At 43.6% G+C, this 27,182-nt stretch overlaps 1 protein-coding gene across 1 annotated transcript in view; it reads left to right on the top strand.

The window, feature by feature from the left end:
• The window catches only part of LOC138259698 (phospholipid-transporting ATPase IK-like), a 592,788-nt gene that overhangs the window by 530,383 nt on the left and 35,223 nt on the right, over nt 1-27,182 (top strand). Inside the window, 4 exon segments of the mRNA XM_069207591.1 lie at nt 339-450; nt 7,884-7,959; nt 8,942-9,056; nt 12,544-12,820. Coding sequence (XP_069063692.1) covers nt 339-450; nt 7,884-7,959; nt 8,942-9,056; nt 12,544-12,820 — 580 coding nt within the window.

Below are 27,182 nucleotides of genomic sequence, written 5' to 3'. Positions count from 1 at the left end.
TTACTAGAAAAGTAGCTTAAAAAGTTTTTAAAAAGTTTGGTATCAAAGTTCTCTTTTACTGGGAAACCGTTTTTGGAATACATGTATGTGCATTCATTAGCCTGTTTCTGCACTCGATTCTGCATGTTAATGTGTGTGTTTAGACAGTTGTTTTATTATTACCTACATTTGGCTGCAGTGGTCTCAAGTCGACAGATCTTCTTACTCCCATTTATATCCTGGCAGAGACAGCCCATGCCGTGCTTCTAGCCTAAACAGAAAGTTTTACCTGCAGATTCATAAAGTTAAGAGATGTCAGAGGAATGAGGGGATTTTTGCTCTTCTTCTTTCCTCCACAGCTACTCGGAGTTACTGCCATTGAGGATAAGTTGCAAGATGGGGTGCCCGAAACCATCGAGCTGCTGGCAAAGGGTGACATTAAAGTCTGGATGCTAACTGGCGATAAGCAAGGTACATATTCTTATTGTCTCAGTTGTGGATGTTTTCGGTAGGACTTCCAACAGCTGACACATCCTCCAGCCATGTAGTGCACACGCTGCATTACAATTGTTGCCGACATTATATCTGTTGGAAGAATTCCTTTAAAATGTCATAATATTAAATGCATATTAATACTCGTAGCAGTAAAGTCATTTTGAATTTTTTTGCGTACTTTACCTTCAAATGTTTCAGGCCTGGGACTGCCTCTCCATAGGGTCTCAGGAGGGAAATTCAAGAAAAATCCATCTTTAGTGCAGCACGTGCAATACATGGCTACAGGATGTGTCAACCTTTGGATGTGTCTTGTGTGAACAGTTGCTAACACTCATTAGTTCATGCAAGCACCATATATCAATATTAAAATCCAAGAATGACTGGGAGCTGCTGAGTGCTGGTAAAGTGCTTGCGATTCATGTTTTCGCTGGTCTTGGTTATTCTGTCCTTATACCTTTTTTCTAACCATACTAGCGAATCCTATACTGGCATCAGACATAAGCAATGAAATGTGAGGCTAGAATAGTTTAACATTTGTCCCACGGGAGCATTACCCCATCCTCATAACGAGTTTACCATCGTTACCACGTGCTATTCTAATTGAAAGGGGTCAGAGTATAGCAAAAAGGGAGAAAGATGATTACTACCAAGTGTTATCTTCCAGATGTTAGTGTTGGAAAATGTCTAAGTTACACCATTGAAGAGAGTCTCAGTCCCCTCTCCTGCGCCACTCAGTGGACACAGATGTTCGCCCTGCGCTCCAGGGCGCAGCCTCCCGCTGCTTTACAGCTGTACATCAGTTTCTAGCTTATACTGTTTTCATCTGAGGCTGGTCACAGTGTACCCATTTTGAAGCCACTCCATTCTGACACGTGCATACAGGTAGTACACATATGAAACCAAGCGCCTTCACAAGAAGGGGCATGTGTGCTACATTGAGATTGATGGGAGCAGCTGGTTCTCCATCATCAGATTCACTGTGCTCTCCTTAAAGACCATATAGTCTCTCATGCACACACACTAGGTCTGGTGGTGTCTCAGCAGCAGTGAAAAGAAAACATAATACAATCATCGCTGGTAGAGAGTGCACCACAGGAACTTGGACATTTGTTTACTGCGAAGCACACCACCCACCAGCCCACTCCACTGGCTGCCACATCACTAACTATGGATGCAGTGGCCATTTTAGGTGTAGGGAATCTAATGAATTTCATGCAAAGTTGTTCCAGCCCTGTTGCTGCTTTCTCATACAGCATAATGAGTTGCTGCTCTTGTCTTCAGTGGCGGCCTGCAATGCAGTAGCAGAAAATGGGACACAGCCGCACTTGGGGAGATGGACAGTGCTGCTTTTGTCTGGGGCAGTAGGCAGTAACAATGCACCTCCATCGCTCTTCATGTTGGAATGTGGGAGCTGGTTTGGGTGCCCCTGGACAATTAAGTTACCGGGCTCCAATTGAAATAACTGGGGGCACTTTACTGTTGGACCCAACAAAGCAACACGTACACTTCTTTAAAAATCCAAAGTATCATTTAAGTCCATTCCTATGGTATCTGTCACTTGGGTTACAATGTAAACCACAGATTGTCATGGTTTTAATGAAGGAAAGTGAGACTTATATTAAGGACACAGAGGTAAGTATTACACCTTACATTCTTGCTTTTATTGTGACGACATCCAGAGAGATTAACATCAAAAGAAGGTGTAGAAATAAGTCCTTTAGTAATATATAATCAACAATATCCAGAAGACCTTGGACCAAGAACTACAAAAGAATGTTGCTCAGACATACAATTGGTGCCATAAAAGGTCCTTGTAGTGTGAGTTTCTACTTTTTCTTGATGAAGTACTATTGTCTCAAGTTGTGTGGAACCACAAGTGTAACAAAGAAAGTATGAATGAATAGAAGAAGGAAAGCCACCAAACATTTTCCATCTTTTGAAGGAGGCACGGTTACACAGAGGAACTGTAGCTGTCCTGGCTTGAAAGAAAAATATAATAATTAAAGACATAACAAAAAGTGCCAGGCATTTCATCAATAGGAGCAAACTCTACTCATCAGACCAGTGGAGGGATAATACTCACCTCCAAATATTTACCAGAAACTAGGATTTTTCATCATGAACACTTGGAAATATGAATTTTATTGCAAGACCGGTGGCTTACATTACACTGTTTTAAAGCATATTTATGATGGGAACAGGCATGCATAACCGATTTACAATACAAAAGCTTTGAATGTTGAAGCCAAAGACCAACTGGTTGGTCTCAGAATGTCCTTGCACTTTCCAGAGGCATGTACCCTAATGTTGGCTACATCAAAACCTGCCTGTTCATAGTCCATCTGACCTACCTGGAAAGAGCAGCTGAAACAGGTAAATGAGGCTTTCTGTAGGAAACAAGAAATGGAGAAGGGACCTTCAGAGATCTGATACACTGTCCTTGTATTCTTTTAAACATCATACTACACAGAGCTTTAGTTGAATGGGGAAGGCAGGATATTCCACAGTAAATATGAATCATAGTTCTTTTCAAAATAAAAAAACGACCCTGCAAGGAGTAAATTGTCTAGCCATCAGACAGGCCTGTCAACTCACATGGTACATGAGTGTGACATCTGTTTCCACACCTTATCAAAAGGCAACCAGGTGAAGAGGCACGTTCACATGTTGGACTGAAAACCTTGTCATAAAATAGGTTTCCAGCTCACTTGTGAATGCTCTACACAGCAAGGATTCATTAAAAACCTGCCAAAGTGGGAGGTGGCTCCAGATAAGCAATTGTTTCTGTGAAGGGTCGAGACAGGTGGCAGAGCAAGGTGTTCAAGCCATATTAACCATGTCACTGTCCCATTGCCAAAGCCATACCCCCTTTTTTTTACGATCACATGGCACAGTATCTTAGAGTTAGCGGGTCTGGACAGATCCATATTAAAAACCCTTTTAAATTATACAAGGCATAGAATCTTCATTAATTTTGCTGATGGACATTTCCAAGAAAGATCAACCTTTTCAGGCCAAGAATTAAACATATTTAAAACCAGATTAACATTCCATAATATTTTATATTTTGGTAAAGGAAGAGTACTTATCCGGATTCCTCTTAATAGGTGACATTACACCTGCAGGTCATCTACAGGTTTTCCCTCAACAAAATCAAAATCAAGATGAAGTCAAATAGCCGGTCTATAAGACATAAGTGAAGAGGCTAAGAAACTCAGAAATTTTGCCAGGACTGAGACACGTGACATAATGAGATCATAGTGTATTTACATACACCATCAATATGAAGAAGCCCAAACTTAATTGTAAACTTTTATGTTACTGCGATCCCAGGAACTTTCCACAAATCTTATAAACTCTGCTAAAAGGCCTGGGGCAGATCACGCTGACCTAAACCTTTCCACGCTACTAGCCTCAGTTTCCCCAACAACACAAAGTTGTAGCGACATTCCAAATGATTGACTGAAACAAGATCATACGGAGTAAGGAGGACAGGGACATCTGATGACATCTGAAAAAGGACCGGGCACCAGGTCTGAGGTAGCTGACGAGTTATCACTACCGGATTTCTCGCTTCCCCTTGAAATTAGAGAAACACATAGGGAAAACTGTGATTCCAAGGATGAAGGAAAGCATATATTTGCAAAATGCTGGATTCAGCCTCCAAGTGTGAAAATGTCTAATTTGAGCAATGATCATGGACACAAACAAATCCATCGCAAAAGGATCCCAAAGACTTTGAAGACTTTTATATATAGGAATGTGAAGTTTCCAGTTGTTGGAATCTCCTAGATAACAAGAGCACCAATCTGCTACTAAATTAAGATGCCCTAGATTTATTCTGCTGTGACTGAGACATGATGAAATAGACACTATTCCTAGAACTGTTTTTCCAAATACCTCAACGAATTTGGTCTGCGCACCTTCTAAATGATTGATGTATCTTAATGCCTTTAGATTGCCCATCTCAAGAAGGATTGAAGAGTGTGTGTGGTTCTGCTTGAAAGTTTGAATAGCAAAGAAGACGACAAGCAGCTCTAAACAGATAATGTGCATAGAAGACTCTCTCTGGGACCACATGTTTCCAGTAGAGAGCTGACTGCAATAAGCTGCCCATCCAGACAAACTTGAGTCCGATTGTGATAAAGGAACTGAGGCAAAATTGAAGATGGAGCTGCCCTTACAAGTATGGGGATGTTTCAGCCACTAAAATGCCTCTTTCATTGTTTCTACAACTAAAAGGACCATATCGAAGAAGGAAGATCTTGAAGTTTCAAGCGATGTAACATTGAGTAGTGAAGAGGATGTGGGACATTAGCTAGAACAGAGGATGCACGCAGACCCACTATCCTGTGCAAGTGGCATTTGCTAAAACAGAATATTTGTCTCCTAACACAAACACCCAGTTCTGTAGAAGACAACTCTGACGTTTTTTGGTCAATCTTAATCAGAAGACCTTTGCACCGCTTATGAGTTATGGCAGAATTTCTCTGTTAACATAAATCAACAACACTTTGAATCCAGCAGGAAAGCTCTGCTTGGTCCATAGACATAGTACCTTCTTTGTCTTGTACTGTCATTTTAAAAAACATTTTGAAATAGGATCCATGGTGTAAAGTAGCTTGGCCTGGTGTGAGAGCCACACTTTATCTACACTCTTTTTAGGGCCCTTTTCATATTTCCAGGAAAAGTCTAAAAGTTTTTGATCTATAACTGGAATCATCACAAATAGTCTGAAATGAAGAATTCTTATATTATTATATTTCTTCACCGGCTTTTCAAAGGGAGTTCTATTTCTTGCCCTAATGTATTCAGCTACATGTGGGAGGGTAGACTGATCCAAAGACGAAGAATATAACAACAGATTAGGATCAAATAAAGCTCATTCTGCCCCATCCAGAATTTCTGACACTCCTAAAGGAAGTATTTGTTTGGACAATTTTTTTAATGCTTCCTGATTTTTTTTTTTCTTAAGACCAAACCAATTAAGATAAGCCCTATCACCTGTGTTTGAATCAGTATCTGGAGTATAGACCACAACATCTGAATCATTAGGTTATCGTTAGTGGGAACAATTTTGAGTGTTTCCATTTCTACACCACCAACTCTACCTTCAGGTGTGTGAGAGTCTCATACCTGACTGAGAGTCATAGTCTACTGAGGATGGAATACCCTACCTGAAACCTCAGACACCGCTGGAAATCGTCTTTGTTGACCTAGGTGCTGCATCCAAATTAGAATGCTTTCATTTACACATTTTTGTTAAAGTGGAAGCAGAAATAATCCTAAAAGATAAACAACTTTGTTATGCACCAAGCAAAAACTAATGGGCCTGGGATTTTGGACCTGTATGTACCAGCAGGCTGGGTCTGAGTCAAAATCCCTTCTTTGTCATTTTCCCATCGTTTTGGACTATTACTGCTATAGAAACTGCCATTGCATTTTGGATAGAAGCTGCCACAGAACTGTCAATAACGTTCCTTAAATTGCCTTTACATGTCTCCTCACTCTTTACAGTGTCAAGTCCAGGTTGTGAATTACTTAAATTTATATCAAATAAATGTTTATCAATTTGTAAAGATAAATAAAGGTACAGGCACAAAGCGACATTGAACCCAGATTCAACTAATAGACTCAGATCACATACAACGAATGAAGAAATCTTATAAAAGACTATCAACAAAGTATTATTGAATTTGAATTTAGAGATTGAAGACCCTCACCATTCATTTCAGGAATCAAAACATGCTATTGAGGGATATCCTGCTGAAATCCGTTGCTGCACTAACAGAAATCGAAGTGGGAGCTCGATCTGCATGCATGCTCTAGAGGAGCGCCTGAGTTCCTATGGTCACCTCCGCAAACTGAATGCACGAGCAGAACAACTTGCAACGGACTGAGGGAAAAGCCAACCAAGATACTCACGAAGACAGTAAACCTGAGAACAAAATCTCCCTGAACCACTGACGATATGAAACATAAAACATTAACATGAATTAAGTAAATTGAAGTAATTACAAATATGAAAATCCAATGCAGTCTGCATGTCCCACTAGCAAGACAAGCAGTGGCTGACATTATACAGGACGCCTATGGCACTAATTAAACACATCAGCAATGCTTTTGTGTAGTTCTATGTCCAGGTGTCACGGGTGTTGCAATTTTGGAAAGGGCAGCAATTATTTTGTTGTTATCCCCATTGGCTGCTATTATTAGAAACACTAGGAAGTAAGTCTGAATATAAGTCGCCAGCCTTGCAAACAAAATCATTTCCTTTTGTATTTTACAGAGAATTCACAATGTGAAACCCCTTCCTGCCATAGTTGTCATGGGCCGCACCATTCAAAACCCGTTTCTTCTATGTTAGGCAAAGCTTTCTGTGTTAATGATGTTTCTGTCTGCTATGAGAAAAAAAAAATGACTTTCTAATCTGGCTAAATCAATTGTCAAATCCCATTAGAGAAGAATATCATGGAAGGTTTGACTACAAGTCCGTCTCTCTTTACTGCTTTTTCTTTTTTTTGTAATGAATGTGCTAATTACTGACTGCTAATTGATAATGCTTTTATTTTAATACGACCACTGACAGACGGCTCAAGTTATCTCCAGCCAGAAAAATATATTAGATTGAACTTCTCTTTCGAAGAGCTTGAACTTTACAATCTGCCATTTACCTGGTTCCACAGTATGCAGGCAAAACGCGTGTCCTCTGGTGAACACGCAGTGAAGGAGAACTTTAGATACCCAAAGAGTGATTGTTCTCACATGTATAGTACCCATTGATTGACAAAGGGTTCTGCTAGGAATGCCTGCAATTTTATGCTGTGTCTGTGTACCCTTCCAAGAGAACTATCTACATGCAAATAAGTGCCACTATTCACAAAAAGCACAGATTAGCTCAAACTGCTATACTGTCCTGGGCTGGCTACTGTTTAAGTAAAACTGCACTGCTACAGTAAGACTCTTCATTGTCCATAGGCTGCTCAGGACTGAAAGTGGAAAGACCGAGAACAATGGGAGATCACAATGAAAGGCTCTCTCCTCGTGCTAGATTTGTACCTTAGGTTACTAAGATTTATAGAGCCAACCCCTAAACTGAGTTGCTTCTGCGCCCTGTGACTTTATCTTAACGGAGACAGAAGTGGTGAGGGTAAATTCCCCGTAATAGTCTACTAGCTTCAAGGCACAGCAATATGTTCAATTGGCTTGAACATTCATATTATGCATCCTGTAAGTACCCTACAAATCATCTTGTGATGCACCAAGTGAGGGGAGTTGGCAAAAGTTTGGCATCACCACAACCCCTCTCGACCCCAATAGTTGAATAACCATGGACGGGGTGAGTAATAAATAGGTGCAAGCATTAATACAATGTATTATTTCCTAATTAAAATAAATCTCTGTTGTAGAAACAGCAGTAAACATCGGTTTCGCCAGCAGGCTGCTTTCCGATGACATGGAGATTCTGGATGGATGTAAGATATGGTAAGGCAAAGAATACTGTTTGTGTGCCAACATTTGCTTGACCAGAATTTGCTTTCTCCTAGAATGTTGGTTGTCAGTCCCAGGGCCAGCTTTAGGTGGTGCGACTGGAGCAGCCGCACTGGGCGCTGACCGGGAGGGAGGGCACTGACATCAAAGGGGTTGCTGTGTTGAACAATAACTTGCAATTTAAAAGCGCCTGCTGCTGAGTTCCATGTGCCTCCAGCTTTCAGGTAGCAATACAAATGTCAAAATAACTCCTGCTAGGGAGAGAGATGATAGTTTTGTCTAGTGGCATTTTTGACTCGCCATAAAGTAGCGCAAAGGTTTAATATGCCTGCAGCAAAGAACAGATCTGTATTGTATGTGCATAGCTGAGCGGATTAGTAAAGCCAGCCTTTTCCAGCGTTCTAAAACAAATGATATGTATGTAAGAGACAGGCTATGGGGAGACGAGGGGCTCTTCTGCTGGGTGGTAGTGAGGAAATCTGAGGAGGGGGTCATGGGGAGAAGGCGGTGCCAAAAAAGACTATTGCAACGGGTGCCACCAGCACTACAGCCAGCCCTGGTCAGTCATGAGGATGAAGGATGGATCCCATGATACAGTGGGGACATACTTGTGTAGTTGCTTGTTGATGCCTGTCTGTGTATTGATAAGTTTATCTTTAAAGACAAAAGATTTAAAATTCAATTTCATTTGCTCCACCTCTCAGTTGAACTGTAAAGGCAATATAATGAGCATAGGCACATCTCTCATGATATAGGAGCTGGAGAACGTGTACTGCTCACCTCTAAGACGTTGTATGCATCTAGGGCTGCTTTCATGCCCACAGAAGGAGCTCAAGTGACAAGCTGACCCACAGGTGTAAAGGAATGTTCACAGAATATTGCAATTATGAAAAATGCCAACCCTGGATGAAATGCATATTCTGAGTCGGTAAAGGTCCAGGTTTTTTATTCTTTGAATGTTCTTTCTTTGCCTCAGTGAGATGATGGAAACCGCTTTAAAAAATGCCTCAACCAGTGGGAATGTTGTCCTGAAGAGAGATAATGCACCATTTTTTCGCCGGACAGCCTTTGTGGTCACAGGAGAATTGCTAGTAAGCCATTGCTGTTTATATTTTCTGAAGGGCATTGGGCTGTTGTTGCAGTTCGAGATTCACGTGGGATAGTGGAATTGTGGGATGCACACGTATTTACCCTAACCCTCATAAAAGGTGATTTAAAGTGTAATGTGCCTTGAGAACCATACCCTATTTATATCTCCATGGGCAAACCATGATTATTCATGATTGATTCTTAATCAGTCAGGGCGAAGGAAGTATAACCTTGGTTTTTTATCACATATTTGGCTGGGTATTAAAGAAACCCATCACCTGTATTGACACACAGCCACACAATGAGCAAACTAGTGAGTGAACATATATTTTATGTCATTCAGATTCTGCTTTGGCCCCAGTGCTTTGCATGTGACTTGCCTTATTAAGTGTTTGGGTTCCATAAGCTGCTGTGTTTTTTAGCTGGTTCATTATTTATCATGGGATAGTGCAATTGTGGGATGCACACGTATTTACCCTAACCCTCATAAAAGGTGATTTAAAGTGTAATGTGCCCTAAGAACCATACCCTGTTTATATCTCCATGGGCAAACCATGTTTATTCATGATTGATTCTTAATCAGTCAGGGCGAAGGAAGTATAACCTTGGTTTTTTATCACATATTTGGCTGGGTAGTAAAGAAACCCATCACCTGTATTGACAGACAGCCACACAATGTGCAAACCAGTGAGTAAACATATATTTTATGTCATTCAGATTCTGCTTTGGCCCCAGTGCTTTGTGTGTGACTTGCCTTATTAAGTGTTTGGGTTCCATAAGCTGCTGTGTTTTTTAGCTGGTTCATTATTTATCTTGATCATAAATGCTCTTTGTAGGATTGTAGCAATATGTGATACAACTGCTGATAATGGTAGATGATGATGCCAGCCACTTAACGTGGAATGATTGGGTGTTCAGAAATTTCATGATGACTATAACAAGTTTTTCCTGAATTGAAAAAGTTGGGCCCTGAGTGGAACTGTGGAGAGATTGTTTTTGGGATGCATGGGCTCTATGTTTTGTAAAAGATTGGCCACTTACCAAACTAGTGCATTTCAGAGGCAATTGGAAACATTGAACTCATTTCTACCTATCCTGCACTGTTAGAATTTGAGATAACACTTAGCTTATCGAAAGATGAGTGGTTAGTCATTACAGTCATTTTTCAGATTTAATATCATAATTAAAGTGAATACATCTGGTCTAGAAACTCATTATAGACCGCGTAAACCTTGCAGGCATATACTTAAAACCTGAATCTGAAAGAGCAGTAGATTCATGCAAAACAGATGTTGATATCTACAGATGGAAAAGTGGAACTCCTGCATACATGAGAACATGAAACAAGGAGACCACTACGGCTGAGCCACGAACATGAGATCATCAATTAAAACATACAGCAGCATAGGAAATAATGATAGTAGACATGAATTGGCTTGTTGTGCTATACCAAACAGATGCATTTCGATTGGCTTCTGGATTATCATTATCTACCAACGAGAATCGTAAGGTTATCCGCTCCAAGTGTAAGAGAATATAAGATCAAGTAAAGACAAAATAAAAGAAAAGAACAAGAGTGCCATGTATTAACAAACAAAAGTCTATTGAACTCCCACACGGAGACCATGGGGCCTGGAGGCAAGAGATTATAAAACCCTTAGGCAAGAGAACAAAAGATCCATGGATGAAAGAAAACAAAACGACAGACCAAGGAACCCAAAGACCCCTTAAATTCTAGATACACACAAAAAGAACCTGTTAAATCCACATGCAAGAGTCCATAACCTCAGAGAAAGGGAAGTCAAGATACGTAGGGCCAGATGTACAAACATTCGGAATTCCGATTTCCTAATTCCGATTATCTCCAAATTACAATTAGGAAATCAGTGTTCCTAACGTGTGAATTTTTTTATTCCCAAACAGCGATTCTTAGTAGGTCAGGAATCAACCTACCTCATGAATATAACTGAGGTAGGTTGCAATTTGCGACCCATTAGGATTTGCCACGCCAGAGGAATGGTCTCCTGCTGGGTTCAGCAGACCACCATGTGTATGACTGCTTTTTAATAAAGCAATCATTTTTTTTAAATGCAACCCGTTTGTCTTAAAGGAAAATCGGATGTGTTTAAAAAAAGAAAATTAAACATCTAAGATTCATGTTTTTAAGTGCAGGCAGTGGTCCCTTGGACCAGTGCCTGCTCTTAAAAATATTTTTTAAATATTCTATTGTGAAAGGGTTACCACCACTTTTGAACTGGTGGTAAAGTATTATTGTTTTACAACCGGAATTCAGTCGCAAAACATTAATACATGCTTACCGACTTGGTACCGAGGAGGAATGTCTAAAACACGACCCTTCCAAATACGGAATCACAAATGCAAATTGTGATTTGGTAACAAATTACTGGATTACATTTTGCATTTTGTGTATTTGAAAAAACATTTTTGCAGTCTGCAAATTAGACCCTTTGCAAACACAAAATTTCTTTGTGCATCTGGTCCATAGATCCTTCCTTGTCTTGGCACCTAGGGTCTGAATTAAACTTCCCACTTACCTGAGGGACATCTCTAACCGTCTCAGTTTTAGAGAGCAGCTAAAGACATGGCTGTTTTTTTTAATAATTCTGTTTTTTGACTGATGCTTCTGGGGCACTGAAAAGCCCTTGCCTGGGCAGCCATGCATGGTATAAATTAATATAGCCTAATTGCTAGTAGGCATAACAACTGTTATAATAAGAGGGATAGTCAATCTCAATTTAATATACAGGATTTTATAGCACTGTTGTTTAATTATGTTCAGATCGTCCTCAGTGTCATCTTATATCTTTAAATCTATCAGTTTATCTAGTCAAACCTGATCCTAGTAGTCATACCTACATACAATATTTGCATCTTTGGGAACAGACCTTTTTGTTTCCAAAAGGAAACTGATAATCTATTATATTATTTTGATATATTTAAATCTTGGAAGGAGGAGATAATCATAATGTCTTTATAGTAAGGCTCCATCTTAACGCCCATCCATATGTATACACAAAAAAAAAGAGGTTAGTTTATAAATGTGAGATAATATCCTTCTACCCCACTTCTAAAGATTGGATTCGACAGGATACTAATAGTACACTTGAATTTGTTCTATAACAAATGTTTTGTACAACTAGCAAGAAAAGGCAATTCTGGCTACCCAAAACTCTACCCCATACAGAAGGGAGATTATGTAAATTACTTAAATTTGGATCAATTTAAATGTATCTCATGAGATGATCCTGAATCTCAGACGTGAATCAGCCCCTTATGGCTCAGTGCTGCATACTGATAGATGTAAATTCTCAAGACCACAAATCTCTTAGAGAGGATGTAAATAGCCATAGACCAGTTACACAAACAACTGCAGTGTTAATCACACATATACCCTTGAGTCCCAAACAATACTATCATTAAAATTGTCTACCAAGTGCATAACGTTTCTTTGTTATCACCCTTTTCAAGAGTAATATCCTGAGTCCAGATGCAAAGAAGACCGCAAGGAAAGGGGCTTTCTTGGAGAAGCTTGAAGTTCTGTGCTGTCCAAAGAAGAGTAAGAAGAATAATGAGGAAACTCAGAAGGAGAGAGCATTTGTCGAACTTGCATCCCGTTGCCAGGCTGTGATCTGCTGCAGGGTTACACCCAAGCAGAAGGCCATAGTTGTGGATATGGTCAAGAAGCATAAAAAAGCCATCACGCTGGCCATTGGCGATGGAGGCAATGACGTCAACATGATCAAAAGTAAGACTCCAGGATTTACTTCTTCACCCCTTTCTTGATGGTTCTAAAGTAGAAAAACTATAGAAATCTCATAGGGCTTCTTAAACACTATAGTTAATTATGCTGTAAAGCATGCTTGTGAGTTGCTGCAGTGTTTGTATACTTTCATGCAGTGCTGTTTTATGATTCAAGGCCTACTAGTTCAATGTGTACGTCTGAAAACATTGTGTCATCTTCATCTACTACAGGATGTTTGCCCTAATCTAACTTTTGAGTTCCATAATTGTGGGTCCCTATTGACAGGGTTGGGTTGCATTTTTGGTGACCAGCAACTTTCAATCATAAATCCCCCCCGGACATTAGTCTGTGGCAGGGTTAGGTAAATGTAAAGTGCTTAGGTGTGGAAATCCCTTTTTGTGGCCATAAGCAGGCATTGGTGTTTGGGATGAAACTCTCTCTAGTTCAAGAGCACCTTAAAGGCCCACCAACCCTTTCTGTACTGCTATCTGCAGACCAAAATCGTTCTTTTCCTAATGGCAGGTCCAGTGCTTAATTTGTAAAAGAATGAGTGACGGTGCCCAAAGCTGTTCTCAGAAGCCTGTGGCCAGCGTATTAAATACCAGTGATCTAAATACCAAGGCTGTATAGTATTGAATCAACCTCACATTTCTTTTATCTACTATCCAGACACTCCCAGCCTTTTCATCTAACTCTTGCAGGTTCCCACGTTCTCCCTTTGTGACGTTTTTTCCGTCTTTTTTCCTCCTTCTTACCGCTTTGTGTATTTTCCCTTCTCTTGCTCTCTGTAAATGTTTGCTCAAATTAAGCACAAGCCAGTTCTTATCTACATGGTTGCCTCTAGGGCTTTTGGCAGCAAAACTATGGCATGCCAGCCACCATCTTCATTTCTGCTTGGTTTTATTGTGAAGCCTTATGCAGCTTCATTGTCAGAGACAAACAGCAGCTACAAAATCGATTTGTGCTAAGTGTTGGTCACCTGCAGCACTGTCCCACCTTGGCTGTTGCATTTGAATGTATTCACACTAAGGGGGTCATTTTGACCTTGGCGGACGGCGGAGGCCGTCCGCCAAGGTACCGCCGCTGAATGACCGCACCGCGGTCAAAAGACCGCGGCGGCCATTCAGACATTTCCTGCAACGAGGACGCCGGCTCAGAATTGAGCCGGCGTAGTTGCAGGGGTGCGACGGGTGCAGTTGCACCCGTCGCGTATTTCAGTGTCTGCTTAGCAGACACTGAAATACTTTGCGGGGCCCTCTTACGGGGGCCCCTGCAGTGCCCATGCCATGGGCACTGCAGGGGCCCCCAGGGGCCCCGCGGCACCCCCTACCGCCATCCTGTTCCTGGCGGGAGACCCGCCAGGAACAGGATGGCGGTAGGAGGTGTCAGAATCCCCATGGCTGTGGAGCGCTCTCCGCAGCCATGGAGGATTCACAAGGGCAGTGGTAAACCGCCGGTTTACCCTTTCTGGCCGCGGCTGAACCGCCGCGGTCAGAATGCCCTCGGGAGCACCGCCAGCCTGTTGGCGGTGCTCCCGTGGTCGGTGACCCTGGCGGTCACCGGCCGCCAGGGTCAGAATGACCCCCTAAGTATGGGATCATAGAAGCACGTTTACAAGGGAGAGAGATTAACTGAGAGAAATTATTCTTCTCTCGGTAATGGGATAAAGCTTTAAATGTGAGTACCGTTTTTGTTCTAATTGTATTTTAGTCACAATACAATCTCAGAATTTTGGAATACTGTAATTCGAAGTGTAAGGTATTTAAACTGAGAATGCTTGTGTACCCGTTCTGTTGAAATGTGAATCTCCTCTGCATGGGGGAGTTGCAAAATGGAACCAACAGGCCTTCTTCGCTCACTCAGACACACACTATGTATGTATTATTCATACCACAAGCTGGGATGTTTGCGCTGGGATCCAGGTTACCTTGTAGCAACAAAACTTTACACAACTACAAGATCTCAAAAACACAGTATGTTGCAACCACCATTCTACATGTTATACCCATGATAGGGAAGATAGTCCACTTCCACACAAGAGAGTACACTTGGTGCACCCATCAGGTACAAGACAAGCCAGGACTGCACTCACATCAAGAGAGAGGCTCATGTCTCTGCACACCTCAGATCAGGGTAAGGCAACGTCAAAAAACAAAAACCAGGATTGTCAGAAGGGAACTCAGGGGAGGGAACGTGCCTATAAACCATGCAAGGGACAGTCACGTTCCAACACTGTATAATTAGGAAATATACATTATGCATACGGCAATGTAAATGACAGCTGCAAAACGTATAACCAGTATGTGAATATAACCCTTTGTAAAGTCCCACATGGATTTGTTTTCTGTGGAGTGTGAAGAATATGCAATGTAAAATATATGAACAACCAAGAAATAATAGTGTTGGAGGTATTCACTGAATCCCTGTTATGTTTTATTACACATCAGTGAATCTACATTAGACCCAACTGAAATAAACTAGGTGTGAAAAGTACAGATAGTGCAGGAAAACACATGAATCTGTGTGAGCTTTGTAAGGAAATGCCATGCATGTGGAAATAACGTGATTTACATGACAGATACATGTGAAAGATTGATGTAAAAAAACGTTTTGTCTTAATGCTCGAAGTGGCCATTTTATACAGTGTGTACACAAGGCACATTTACAATTAAGAAAATTGATCAAACTGAAAGTTACAGGCACAGGCAACCATTTCACTCATTAATTAAAAGAAATACATGTAAATACAAAGTCATGAATTCCATAGAAGTGAAGGCCAGGGCTCTGCAACGTCGGTCCTGGAGAGCCGGGTCCATGCCAGATTTTTAGCATACCCACATTTAGAAACATTATGTTTCAGAATTCTACATTTTTCTAAATGTGGACATGCTAAAAATCTGGCATGGACCTGGCTCTCCTGTTGTCTTTCCCATCCTTTTTGCTGTCCCTGCTCTCTTTCCCACCCTTTTGGTGCTGCTCCCGGAGGTTTTTCTTACTATCTGCTTCAGTCTTTTACCTATTGCTTCATTCTCATTTTATTCATTCATTCTTTTTGCTTTTCTTGCTTTTTTATGCCCTCTTTGGGCCCGTTTAGTCTGCTTTTGCTGCTGCCCCTTTTTTGCCCTTTTCCTGCTAATTTCTCACACTCCCTCCTACCTCTCTCTTTACCACCTTTTCGCCAGCCCCACCTGCTGCCTCTTAGTGCCCCTCCCACCCACCTATCAGGACCTTATTAGTGGCAGACATGCAGCGGAAGCAAACAGAATAGCACCAGGGGTGCAGCAAAGGCAAGCCCATCCGTGCCTGTAAGCACCTGGACCATGCTCAGAACCAGGAACCTTGGACCAACTGCCACCCATAGTTACACTTCTACGGCCCTAGGCACCCTCAAACCTGGATGCCACCATGAGCACTGATGCCACGCCACACCACACTCCACGGTAGGGATTTTCACCTGCGCCTTCTGCCACTTCACCTGCCAAAACACACCCCGCCGCTCTGCAACACCCATCCTACATTACCAGCTGCCCACCACCAAGTCACGTCCACCCTCCTCAACATTCAATCACTCAGCAAACATGCCACTGAGGTCTGGGACCTCATCAACACTTATGCGTCTGACATCGTCTTCCTAACAGACCTGGCTCAGCACTGCATCCATCCCCAACATCGCCACCAACATACCAGCAGGACACAGAATCACCTACCACAACCGCATCAACAAGCATTGCACCTCTGCCACGGGGGACACCATCCCAACAATGGAACACCTCAACTTCACTATCTAAACGAGTGAGAAATCCACCATTAGGGGGAAGCCTCCTGTACTGTCCACCGGGACCTCGAACCACCTTCTTCAACCTCATCACTAAATTCATCACCCTCCCTCGCCATCATCTCAAAGTACCTACATGTCCCTGGGTGACCTCAGCTTCTAATTCGATGACATAACCGACTCTAACTCTGCCAACCTCTTCGACAGCCTGGACAACATCAGCCTCACCCAAATTGTACACGACCCCACGCACATCCCATGGCACACGCTCAACTTCATATTCACCTACAGCGACCTCATCAAGTACAGCCACATCACCAAACTCACATGGATTGACTACTCAATCATTCACTTCATCATCACAACCTCACTCCGACTAAACCCTTTGCCCACGTCGCAGCTGGAACAAGGCCTCAGAGACCAAATGGACCAACACTCTTACCCTCAACTCACCCAAACACCACAACAATGTGAACCAGGACGTCAGAAGCTTCAACACCTGAAACACTGACTGCTTAGACATCGTTACACCCATTCAAGAAGAAGAAACACACAAGATCCACAATTCAAGCCAGCTAGTACACACAGGGTCTCAGGACAGCAAGCGCCACTGGGAAGCCTTGCATTCCTGCACACAGAACTGCTGTGACGCTCTAGCAATCGCACGCTGTTTTCTTCGCCTTGGCAGTTGCCATCCCCTTGCAATCCTTGTCATATGCTGGTTACCACTGTGATGTGCAATCTAGGGCGCTATTTACATTCCCTTTGGCTGCCTTTAACCAGATGCACTCTGACTTTTGCATGCATGTGAGTGGGTAACATGTAGGTTTGCTGGACTCATGCATCCTCCAAATTTCAGTTATTTTGAGCACCATTCTCTCTGGACTTGAGGACCCACCGTCATTGTTTCCTGCAGAGACAAGCCATGCTGTCTCCTGTGCCTGACATTTTTTGAGAGAAGCAGGTTCCAGCTCTTTTGACACATGAAACGTCTCTTGAGGTGGGCAAACTATTTGCAGGTGTGTGTTGCTCAGTACCTCATATTGTACAGTTATTTCTCAGGTGTTTAGATTACAATGTTCTGATGATGAAACTTACATTGCAAGAAGTTTGAAAAGTTGTTGGCTCCGCACGCTGGCCCTTTAATGTACAATTGACCTAATAGGGCTGGTGTGTGGTTTTTGTATTGTGACATATAAGAAGTTATTGTTTTTAAATGTCACTGTGAAATTGTCTGAGTGAAAAAATTTCAAAACTATTCTTGGCACTACCCATTATGCTGGAATATTAAGAAATATATTTTTTAACCTGTTGAGTGCCTGGGACGTAACGGTTACGTCCTGGGCAGCACCACTTGGGTGTCCAGGACCCCCCCATGGGCCTCCCGCCCACCCCCTGCCCCCCAGGGCAGGGATGGACGGGAATCACTTCCCCCTCTAACCCCGCTCCTCTTGATCCCCCTGTGACATCTGATGACATCAGTGCACGATCGCACGCTGACCTCATTGTTTCTCCTCAGTACGGGTGCAGGGGAGGTCAGGGAGGCATGGAGAGGAAAGGAAAGGCTTTTCCTTTCCTTTTCTTGTCCCTCTCAGCATTCCTGCAGCATGATCACATAGCAATTGTGCTGCAGGAATGCCACTAGACACCAGGGATTTTTTTGTTTTCATTTATAAGTGGCGTGACCCATTACACAAGGGTCGCTCCCGAGAGGGCAAATTTATTTTAGGCCATATCTGCCCTCCTTGTGCCTCCTCCCTATAAATGTGGACAAAGTTGTTCTGCCAACCGGTTGGGCAGATGGGGCAATTACTACCCGGGGGGGCAAAGAGCCTACTAGATGCCAGGGAATTAAAAAAAAAATAGTGCAGTGGTGGCTACCAACCAGTATAGGCATGGTTATACCCCTACCTCAAATGAAGGGGAAACAGTCTTTCAGCTGTCCCTAAGCACACTAAAAGATCTTATCCCAATGGCAAGCAAGAGGACATTTGATTATTTTGGGTTTTGGTTTTACATTTGGGCCATGAGAGCAAGCCTAACTCCCAAAATCATCCCACTTGGAATGGTGAGGGCTGCACTTTTTGGACTTTGGGACGCTGCCACGTAGAAAAACTATGAGACCTAGACACATCTGAAAATGAAATATCTGGGTGATTCCAGGGTGGTGTGCTTCACATGCACCCAGCACCATTTTCTTACCCACAATGCCATGCAAACCTCCAACTTTGCTTGAAATCACACATTTTCCCCACTTATGTTTGTGATAGAACCTTCCGAAATCTGCAGGAATCTATAAAAATTCTGCCCCACTTGTCGGCCTAAAAATGTTGTTTTCCATACTGCCCTTTTGGACCCTCTTTGGCTTCCCCTCAATTTCAACATGTTTTTGTCTCTTCCCTGTCACAGGCACTTGGCTAACTTACATAAGTGAGTTATCATTTTTATCGGGAGACTGAAGGGAACGTTGGGTGGTAGGTGCCAGTGCGGTGATCCCACACAGAAATGTGGGAAAAATGTGATTTTGTTTAGCTAAATTTAAGGTTTGCTGAGGATTCTAGGTGAGAAAACACAGGGGGTTACAAGCAAGTCACACCTCCCTGAACTACATCGGGTGTCTTCAGAAATGTCTGGGTTTGGTAGGTTTCCCTAGATGGCTGCTGAGCCCAGGACCAAAAACGCAGGCTTTCACCCACCCCACCCCGCAAAAACAGGTAGTTTTGTATTTAATCATTTTGATGTGTCTACGTAGTGCTTTCGGTCAATTCCTGCCGTGGCCACTAGGCCACACCATCACACGTGAGGTACCATTTTTATCTGGATGTGTGGCTCCCCTCAGATTCCAGAACTTTGTAGCACCGAAATGTGGGGAAAAAACGTTTGTTTGCCAAATTTGGAGGTTTGCTAAGGATTCTGGGTATCAGAACTTGGTGAGAGCGCCATAGATTATGCCATCCTGGATTCCCCTAGGTGTCTAGTTTTCAGAAATGTCCAGGTTTGCTAGGTTTTCCTAGATGCCGGATGAGCTAGAGGCCAAAATCCACAGTTATGCACTTTGCAAAAAACAGGTCCGTTTTCTTAGGGAAAATGTGATGTGCCCCATTTGTGTTTTGGGGCATTTCCTGTTTCGGGCACTAGGCCTACCAAAACAAGTGAGGGACCATTTTTATCAGGAGACTTGGGGAAATGCTGGGTGGAAGGAAATTTGTGGTTCCTCTCAGATTCCAGAACTTTGCAGCACTGAAGTTTGAGGAAAACGTGTTTGTTTTGCCAGATTTTAAGGTTTGCAAAGGATTCTGGGTAAGAGAGCCTGGAGATTCTGAATTCCCCTAGGTGTCTAATTTTCAAAAATGTATAGGTTTGCTAGGTTTCCCTAAGTGCTGGCTGAGCTAGAGGCCAAAATCCACAGCTAGGCACTTTTCAAAAAACACGTCAGTTTTCTTTAGGAAAATGTGATATGTCCATGTTGTGTTTTGAGGCATTCCTGTCATGGGCACTAGGCCTACCCACACAAGTGCGGTACCATTTTTATAAGGAGACTTAGGGACACAGAATAGAAGAACAAGCATTATTGCACCTTGTCTTTCTCTACATTTTTTCATTCCAAATGCAAGACAGTGTGTAAAAAAGACATCTATTTGAGAATTTACCCTGTAATTCACATGCTAATATGGGGACCCCAGAATGCAGAGATGTGCAAATAACCACTGCTTGTCAACACCTTATCTTGCGCCCATTTTGGAAATACAAATGTTTCCTTGATACCTAGTTTTCACTCTTTATATTTCGCCAAATCAATTGCTGTATACCTGGTACACAATGAAAACCCATTGCAAGTTGCAGCTCCTTTATTGGCTCTGGGTACCTAAAGATCTTGATGAACCTACAAGCCCTATATAACCATGCAACCAGAAGGGTCCAGAAGATGTAATGGTATATTGCTTTTGAAAATCTGACATCGCAGGAAAAGGTTACAGAGTAAAACGTGGAGAGAAATGGCTGGTTTTAACATCAATTTCAATATTTTTTTATTTCAGTTGTTATTTTCAGTAGGAAAACCTTGCAGGATCAACACAAATAACCCCTTGCTGAATTCAGGATTTTGTCTACTTTTCAGAAATGTTTAGCTCTCCGGGATCCAGCACTGGTTTTATACCTATTTCTGTCACTAACTGGAAGGAGGCTGAAAGCACAAAAAATAGTAAAAATGGGGTATGTCCCAGTAAAACGCCCAAAATTGTGTTGAAAAATGTGGTTTTCTGATTCAACTCTGCCTGTTCTTGAAAGCTGGAAGAAAGTGATTTTAGCACTGCAAACCCTTTGTTGATGCCCTTTTCAGGGGAAAACCACAAGCTTTCTTCTGCAGCCCTTTTTTCCTACTTTAGCTGTATTTTGGCTAATTTCTTGGTCTCCTCCAGGGGAACCCACAAACTCTGTGTACCTTTGGAATCCCTAGGAATTTGGAAACAAAGGATGTAAATTTGGCATGGGTAGCTTATGTGGACAAAAAGTTATGAGGGCCTAACCGTGAACTTCCCCAAATAGTCAAAAAAAGGCCTGACACCTGAGGAGGAAAAGGCCTTGCAGCGAAGGGGTTTATGACATTTTAACATTATGTTGAAAATTCATTGAGTTGTTTAGGTACTCATGTATGTTTGTTGTGGGGACAGTTGCTCTCTAAGATAGCATGTTCCCCATGTACCTTTGAGTTTCCTTTGTTCTCTTGTCAAAAGGCTCCACTGCAATCACCTTCAGAGAAGATGGCGCATCAACAAAGACCCAGTCGACAGAACTGTCTACAAATCAGCTTATGCCACCGCCAACTACCTGACATGAAAAAAGCCCTGGCATCATGGTTTGAGGCTAACCCCAACGACAACAAGAAGCTCTTCAGCACAGTCAAGGAATTCACCAACCCCGTACTGCAACAAGTAGTTCCTTTCAGGACCTATGCGACAGCCTCGCAGATTTTTCCATGATAAAATGGCCATAATCTACAGAAACTTCAAGACTTTTTCAACTGCTATACCGCCACACACATGACCATCCCAAGGCTAACTACCTCGAACCACCTCACCTCTCAGACAACATTCCCATCATGAAATCAATCCACTCTGGGGCCCCATCTGACCCATGCCCCTACCACATCTTCAATCTGGGAGCACCCATGATCTGCCTCAAACCTTTCCCCCTACTCAACACCTCACTGGAATCTTGCCAAATTCTCAGAAGACTGGAGGCATGCAGAAATCAAACACCTGCTGAAGAAACCTTCAGCGGACCCCAGCAAATTCACCAACTACAGACCCATCTCCCTGCTCCCTTTCCTGGCCAGTTATTGAAAAAGCCACCAGCCAACAGCTCACCATCTACCTGGAACATAATCACCTCCTGCCTAACACACCTCAGCAGTGCCACGGCTGCTTCAGTGCTTCAGCTAAGCTGCACAGACAGATCAGTGCTCTCTAGCTTATTGGTCTTGTTAGATGATGAGCCACTTTCAGATAGACCTCTATGGTCGACCCGCTCCTCTTCGAGGGTCAGTGCTTCCTTCCCTCTCACACTGGCAGGAGTCCTTATTTCCCAAGACAAGTTCAATGATTCCTCCTTTAGATCGGACTCAAGGTGATGTTTACTCACTTCTGAGGAGTTGACTGTCAAAAAGATACAAACCCTAGGTTGTGCAGTAGTCGTTTGAGAACTCTGCTGAGTACGCTCCTCAGCTGAAGAGAACTTGGAACACAAATGGGTCACATATTGATATGGTTTTAGCAGTTAGAGGAAGTGGATTCTAAAGGTGCCTTCATCAAACCAGCTTCAGTCAGTTTTTCAGTGTCCCAGCTAGCCATCTTCCTGGCCTGACATTATCTTGAAAGATGTTCCCAGTAGAGCAGGCCCTAGGAGGAGCAGTCAGCACGGAGGTTAAGAAGAAATGTGAGCAGGATGTACCCTGTCTATTTAGGTCTGCTTCTGACACAAATGAGGAGGAGACAATGATCTGCACCCCTTCAAAGGAATCCTTCACCCGTAACAACAGATACTGCAGTCTTCTCCCTTCATCCTCTGCCATTCACCCAATGGCAGTTACAGAAAGACTACTTCTGGGTCAAAAAGGACCTAAACAAATTGTAAGGGAAGAACTGTTTCCTCGTTCTTCACTTCATTCTCTGATTCCCCACCCCCTCTCAACTTGGGAATGTCAGCAATACACTTCTGTCATCCGGGGAAAACAATCTCACATGCCCAGGCCATGGCTTCCAAAGTGGAACACACAGGGCTGTATCACACACATGTACTGTATATCAGCACATGCGCATGCTCAGTAGTCAGTTAAGGATACAGTTGTATAAGGATGACCATTGTGTAGTGTTCAGCTTGAGCCAAGAATGCATCTTGCCAAGATATTGAGAGTTTCCTTTACACCTTGCTATCTTCGCGTTTTGTCCTATTCACCAGGTATGTCTAACTCATCCTGATCAAAGCGTGGATATCAAAAATAACTTGGGCTTTATTTTAATATTTTAATATTACAATTCTAAGTTTGCTTCTTACCTAGATGAAAGCTGGAGGGTTATTTTAAGCCTCTCTTGTGTTGTGCAGCAGGTGTTGTCATGCTCATTGTGGCTGTGGCTGTGGCATGCATAAGTCAATGAATAAGTAGGATGAGCACATCACAATACAAAGGTGATGCCTACAAACATAGGAGGACTTTGAGTTAGTTTTCTAAGAATGGTATAGCCTGGGTATGTTTGGGCACCCAATGGCATGGCGTCACTCTTGTGAAGCCCCAAATGCAGCCTCTCTAATGGACTGCTCTGTCCGCAGACACTGCAGCCTCACAAATGTAGTTGAGTTTTTTTCAGACATAAAGAAGTGACACAATTCTAATAATTGAGTATTTTTATAAGTAAGTAAAATACAGCTGGGAGTATAGCACAGTTCTACAACTGAAGCCACCCTCAACTCAGCTCTTACAAACAGCGATTTCTCTACACTTGGTGGGCACCTAAGTTCCACCTCCTTCATTCATTTAAAATTAACAAAGACCGTAATTCTTTAAATTCTTTGAACGCTACCCGCGAACACCACCACCTGATCCGCGACGCCAAAAGGAACTTTTTCACCGACAGACTGGACAAAAACAGACACAACAGCAGAGAACTCTTCATCATCGTCAAGGAGTTCTCCAACCCCAGCGCCAACGCCAACGCCGTCACACCCTCACAGGATCTGTGCGAATCCCTCGCCACTTTCTTCCATCGCAAGATTAGCGACCTCCACGACAGCTTCGGACACCAGACCCAACCAAACACCACCGAACCAGCATCCACGGCCATCACCCTCAACAACTGGTCCCACATCAACACGGAAGAAACCAAATCCATCATGAACTCTATCCACTCCGGCGCCCCTTCGGACCCCTGCCCGCACTTCATCTTTAACAAAGCCGATGACATCATCGCCCCGCACCTCCAGACCGTCATCAACTCTTCTTTTTCTTCTGCTACCTTCCCCGAATGCTGGAAACATGCCGAAGTCAACGCCCTACTAAAGAAACCTACGGCTGACCCGAGCGACCTGAAAAACTTCCGCCCCATCTCTCTTCTGCCTTTCCTAGCCAAAGTAATAGAGAAGACCGTCAACAAACAGCTGACCACCTTCCTGGAAGACAACAACCTGCTCGACCCCTCACAAACCGGATTCTGAACCAACCACAGCACTGAAACCACCCTCATCTCAGTCACTGACGACATCAGAACCCTGATGGACAACGGTGAAACAGTCGCCCTCATTCTGCTCGACCCCTCGGCTGCCTTTGACACCATCTGTCACCGCACCCTAATCACCCGCCTCCGCTCCACCGGAATCCAAGGCCAGGCCCTGGACTGGATCGCCTCCTTCCTCTCAAACCGTTCCCAAAGAGTTTACCTCCCTCCGTTTCGCTCAGAACCCACCGAGATCATCTGCGGCGTACCCCAAGGCTCATCACTCAGCCCGACACTCCTCAATGTCTACATGAGCCCCCTCGCCAACATCGTACGCAAGCACGACATCATCATCACCTCCTACGCCGACGACACGCAACTTATACTCTCCCTCACCAAGGACCCCGCCAGCGCCAAGACCAACCTACAAGAGGGTATGAAGGACGTCGCAGATTGGATGAGGCTCCGCCGCCTAAAGCTGAACTCTGAAAAAACGGAAGTCCTCATCCTCGGCAACACCCCGTCCGCCTGGGACGACTCCTGGTGGCCCACAGCCCTCGGCACCGCACCGACCCCCACAGACCACGCCCGCAACCTCGGCTTCATCTTGGACCCTCTTCTCACCATGACCAAGCAAGTCAACGCCGTGTCCTCCGCCTGCTTCCTCACCCTCCGCATGCTCCGCAAGATCTTCCGCTGGATCCCCGCCGACACCAGAAAAACCGTGACCCACGCCCTCGTCACGAGCCGCCTGGACTACGGCAACACCCTCTACGCCGGGACCACAGCCAAACTCCAAAATCGCCTGCAACGCATTCAAAACGCCTCGGCCCGCCTCATCCTGGACATACCCCGCAGCAGCCACATCTCCGCACACCTGAGACACCTGCACTGGCTCCCAGTCAGCAAAAGGATCACCTTCCGACTTCTCACCCACGCACACAAAGCCCTCCACGACAAGGGACCGGAATACCTCAACAGACGCCTCAGCTACTACGTCCCCACCCGCCTCCTCCGCTCCTCTGGCCTCGCACTCGCTGCTGTCCCTCGCATCCACCGCTCCACGGCGGGTGGGAGATCTTTCTCCTTCCTGGCGGCCAAGACCTGGAACTCCCTCCCCACCAGCCTCAGGACCACCCAGGACCACTCCGCTTTCCGGAGACTCCTAAAGACCTGGCTGTTCGAGCAGCGATAATCCCCCCTTTTTCCCCTAGCGCCTTGAGACCCACACGGGTGAGTAGCGCGCTTTATAAATGTTAATGATTTGATTTGATTTAAAAGCTATCTGATGGCTTGTTACAAAAATACAGTTATAATAGATATAATACATATATATCTTTCTACATACACAGTGACCTTTGATCCTACCCTTTGAACTCTATCAATATGTCCTCCCTACACGTCTACCAGACTTTGAGGTGTTACGGTCTGTCTCCCACTTACTGCCAACCTTGAAACACAAACATCTAGTGCTGTGCCTCCCATTCAGCCTGTCATGATTTACCCCTTCTCCTAACCCTGGTATCAGAAAGTGGCTCAGACTCTCCTTTGTGTAGCGTCCTTCTAAGTTATGTATGGCATGCGAAGTCGGACTGTGACTGCTTTTACCCTGCACCTGGCCTCTCTCCTCATTCTCCTTTCTGTCCCTGTATCCCTATGTGACCATTATATTCAAACCAACGCCTGTAATTTTTACATATCGTATACACTTCTGCACATTTGTTTTCTATGTCGTCTGTTGACCAGAGTAAGCCTTCTGTCGTTTTCTTGAGGCCTATTACATTCCCCCCTGTAGTTGAATTTTCAACTACCTGCTCACCTTTCCTACCCAGTGTACCTATCTCGGTCAATGCGCTTTGCTTCTCCTTACACACTTTACTACCAGTTTTCCAAACCCTACAATAACCTGAACAAGGCAATATGCCCATAGGATCATCGCAAGAATTGGAAAAAGACCTTTAAGCAATTCAGGTAACCAGGATGGCATCCACAAAAACAACCCTGAAAACCACTTGTTGGAGGCAACCCCCTCTTCTACCATTTTCTTCTACAGATTGTGCCAAGTCTGCATAGCCTCTGTTATTGTCCCATTGTCTGCAACGTTAGCCGGCACATATGTACAGCACGCTGTACCGATCTTGGCACAAACCTCACCCTCCATTGCCGTCATCAAATCTAACACATATCTATGTTGCACAAGCATCACTCGCACTGCCCGTAGCTCTTCTTTGATTGCATTGAAACCATCTTCTGTTGAATTGATGGTTTTCATCAGTTCCCAACTTGTTATTTGCAACCAACGAGCAGTGGTTTTAACCTGAATGAATGGGACAATGCTTCCAATAAACAACTGGGCATCATTAATCAATCAATATTCTTGTGGAACATCTGCCCATGTTGCAGTGCCAAAGTATTCAGCAGCTCTTCTCCGCCGATGATGGTGTAACAAAGTTGTTGGACGGTTCATATGATGAATGTGTAACTTTGAAACATCCACTCCTGGAATCACTTATGAGGGGGGTGTGCACAGTAACTAAGGAACAGATATCATTCCATCCTGCAGGAAGTCGCGTATATAGCCATTCTCCACACTGCCAATAATAATTGTGGTGATGCAATTGACATTTGTCCCTACTGAAACTGTTCCATTTCCCTTAAAACATAAGGAGAAAACACTGGGCATTCAACCCACTCGAAGAGTTGAAGGTGTTTCTACCCATGTTAAACTTTGTATATTCTCATCCCATATAGCCTGACAATCCTGCTGTCTGTTAATGTTATTTCCACTCCCTCCCCATAAAGTGAGAGCTCTACATTGTAGGAGGCTGCACTGGCTTGCAGTGAGTACCAAGGGGTACTTGCACCTTGCACCAGGCCCAGTTAT

Source organism: Pleurodeles waltl, chromosome 9, assembly GCF_031143425.1.
Source record: "Pleurodeles waltl isolate 20211129_DDA chromosome 9, aPleWal1.hap1.20221129, whole genome shotgun sequence".
In the NCBI taxonomy this organism is placed as follows: Eukaryota; Metazoa; Chordata; class Amphibia; order Caudata; family Salamandridae; genus Pleurodeles; species Pleurodeles waltl.
Note: the sequence above shows the minus strand (reverse complement) of the source record. Positions and strands in the feature narration are given on the sequence as shown.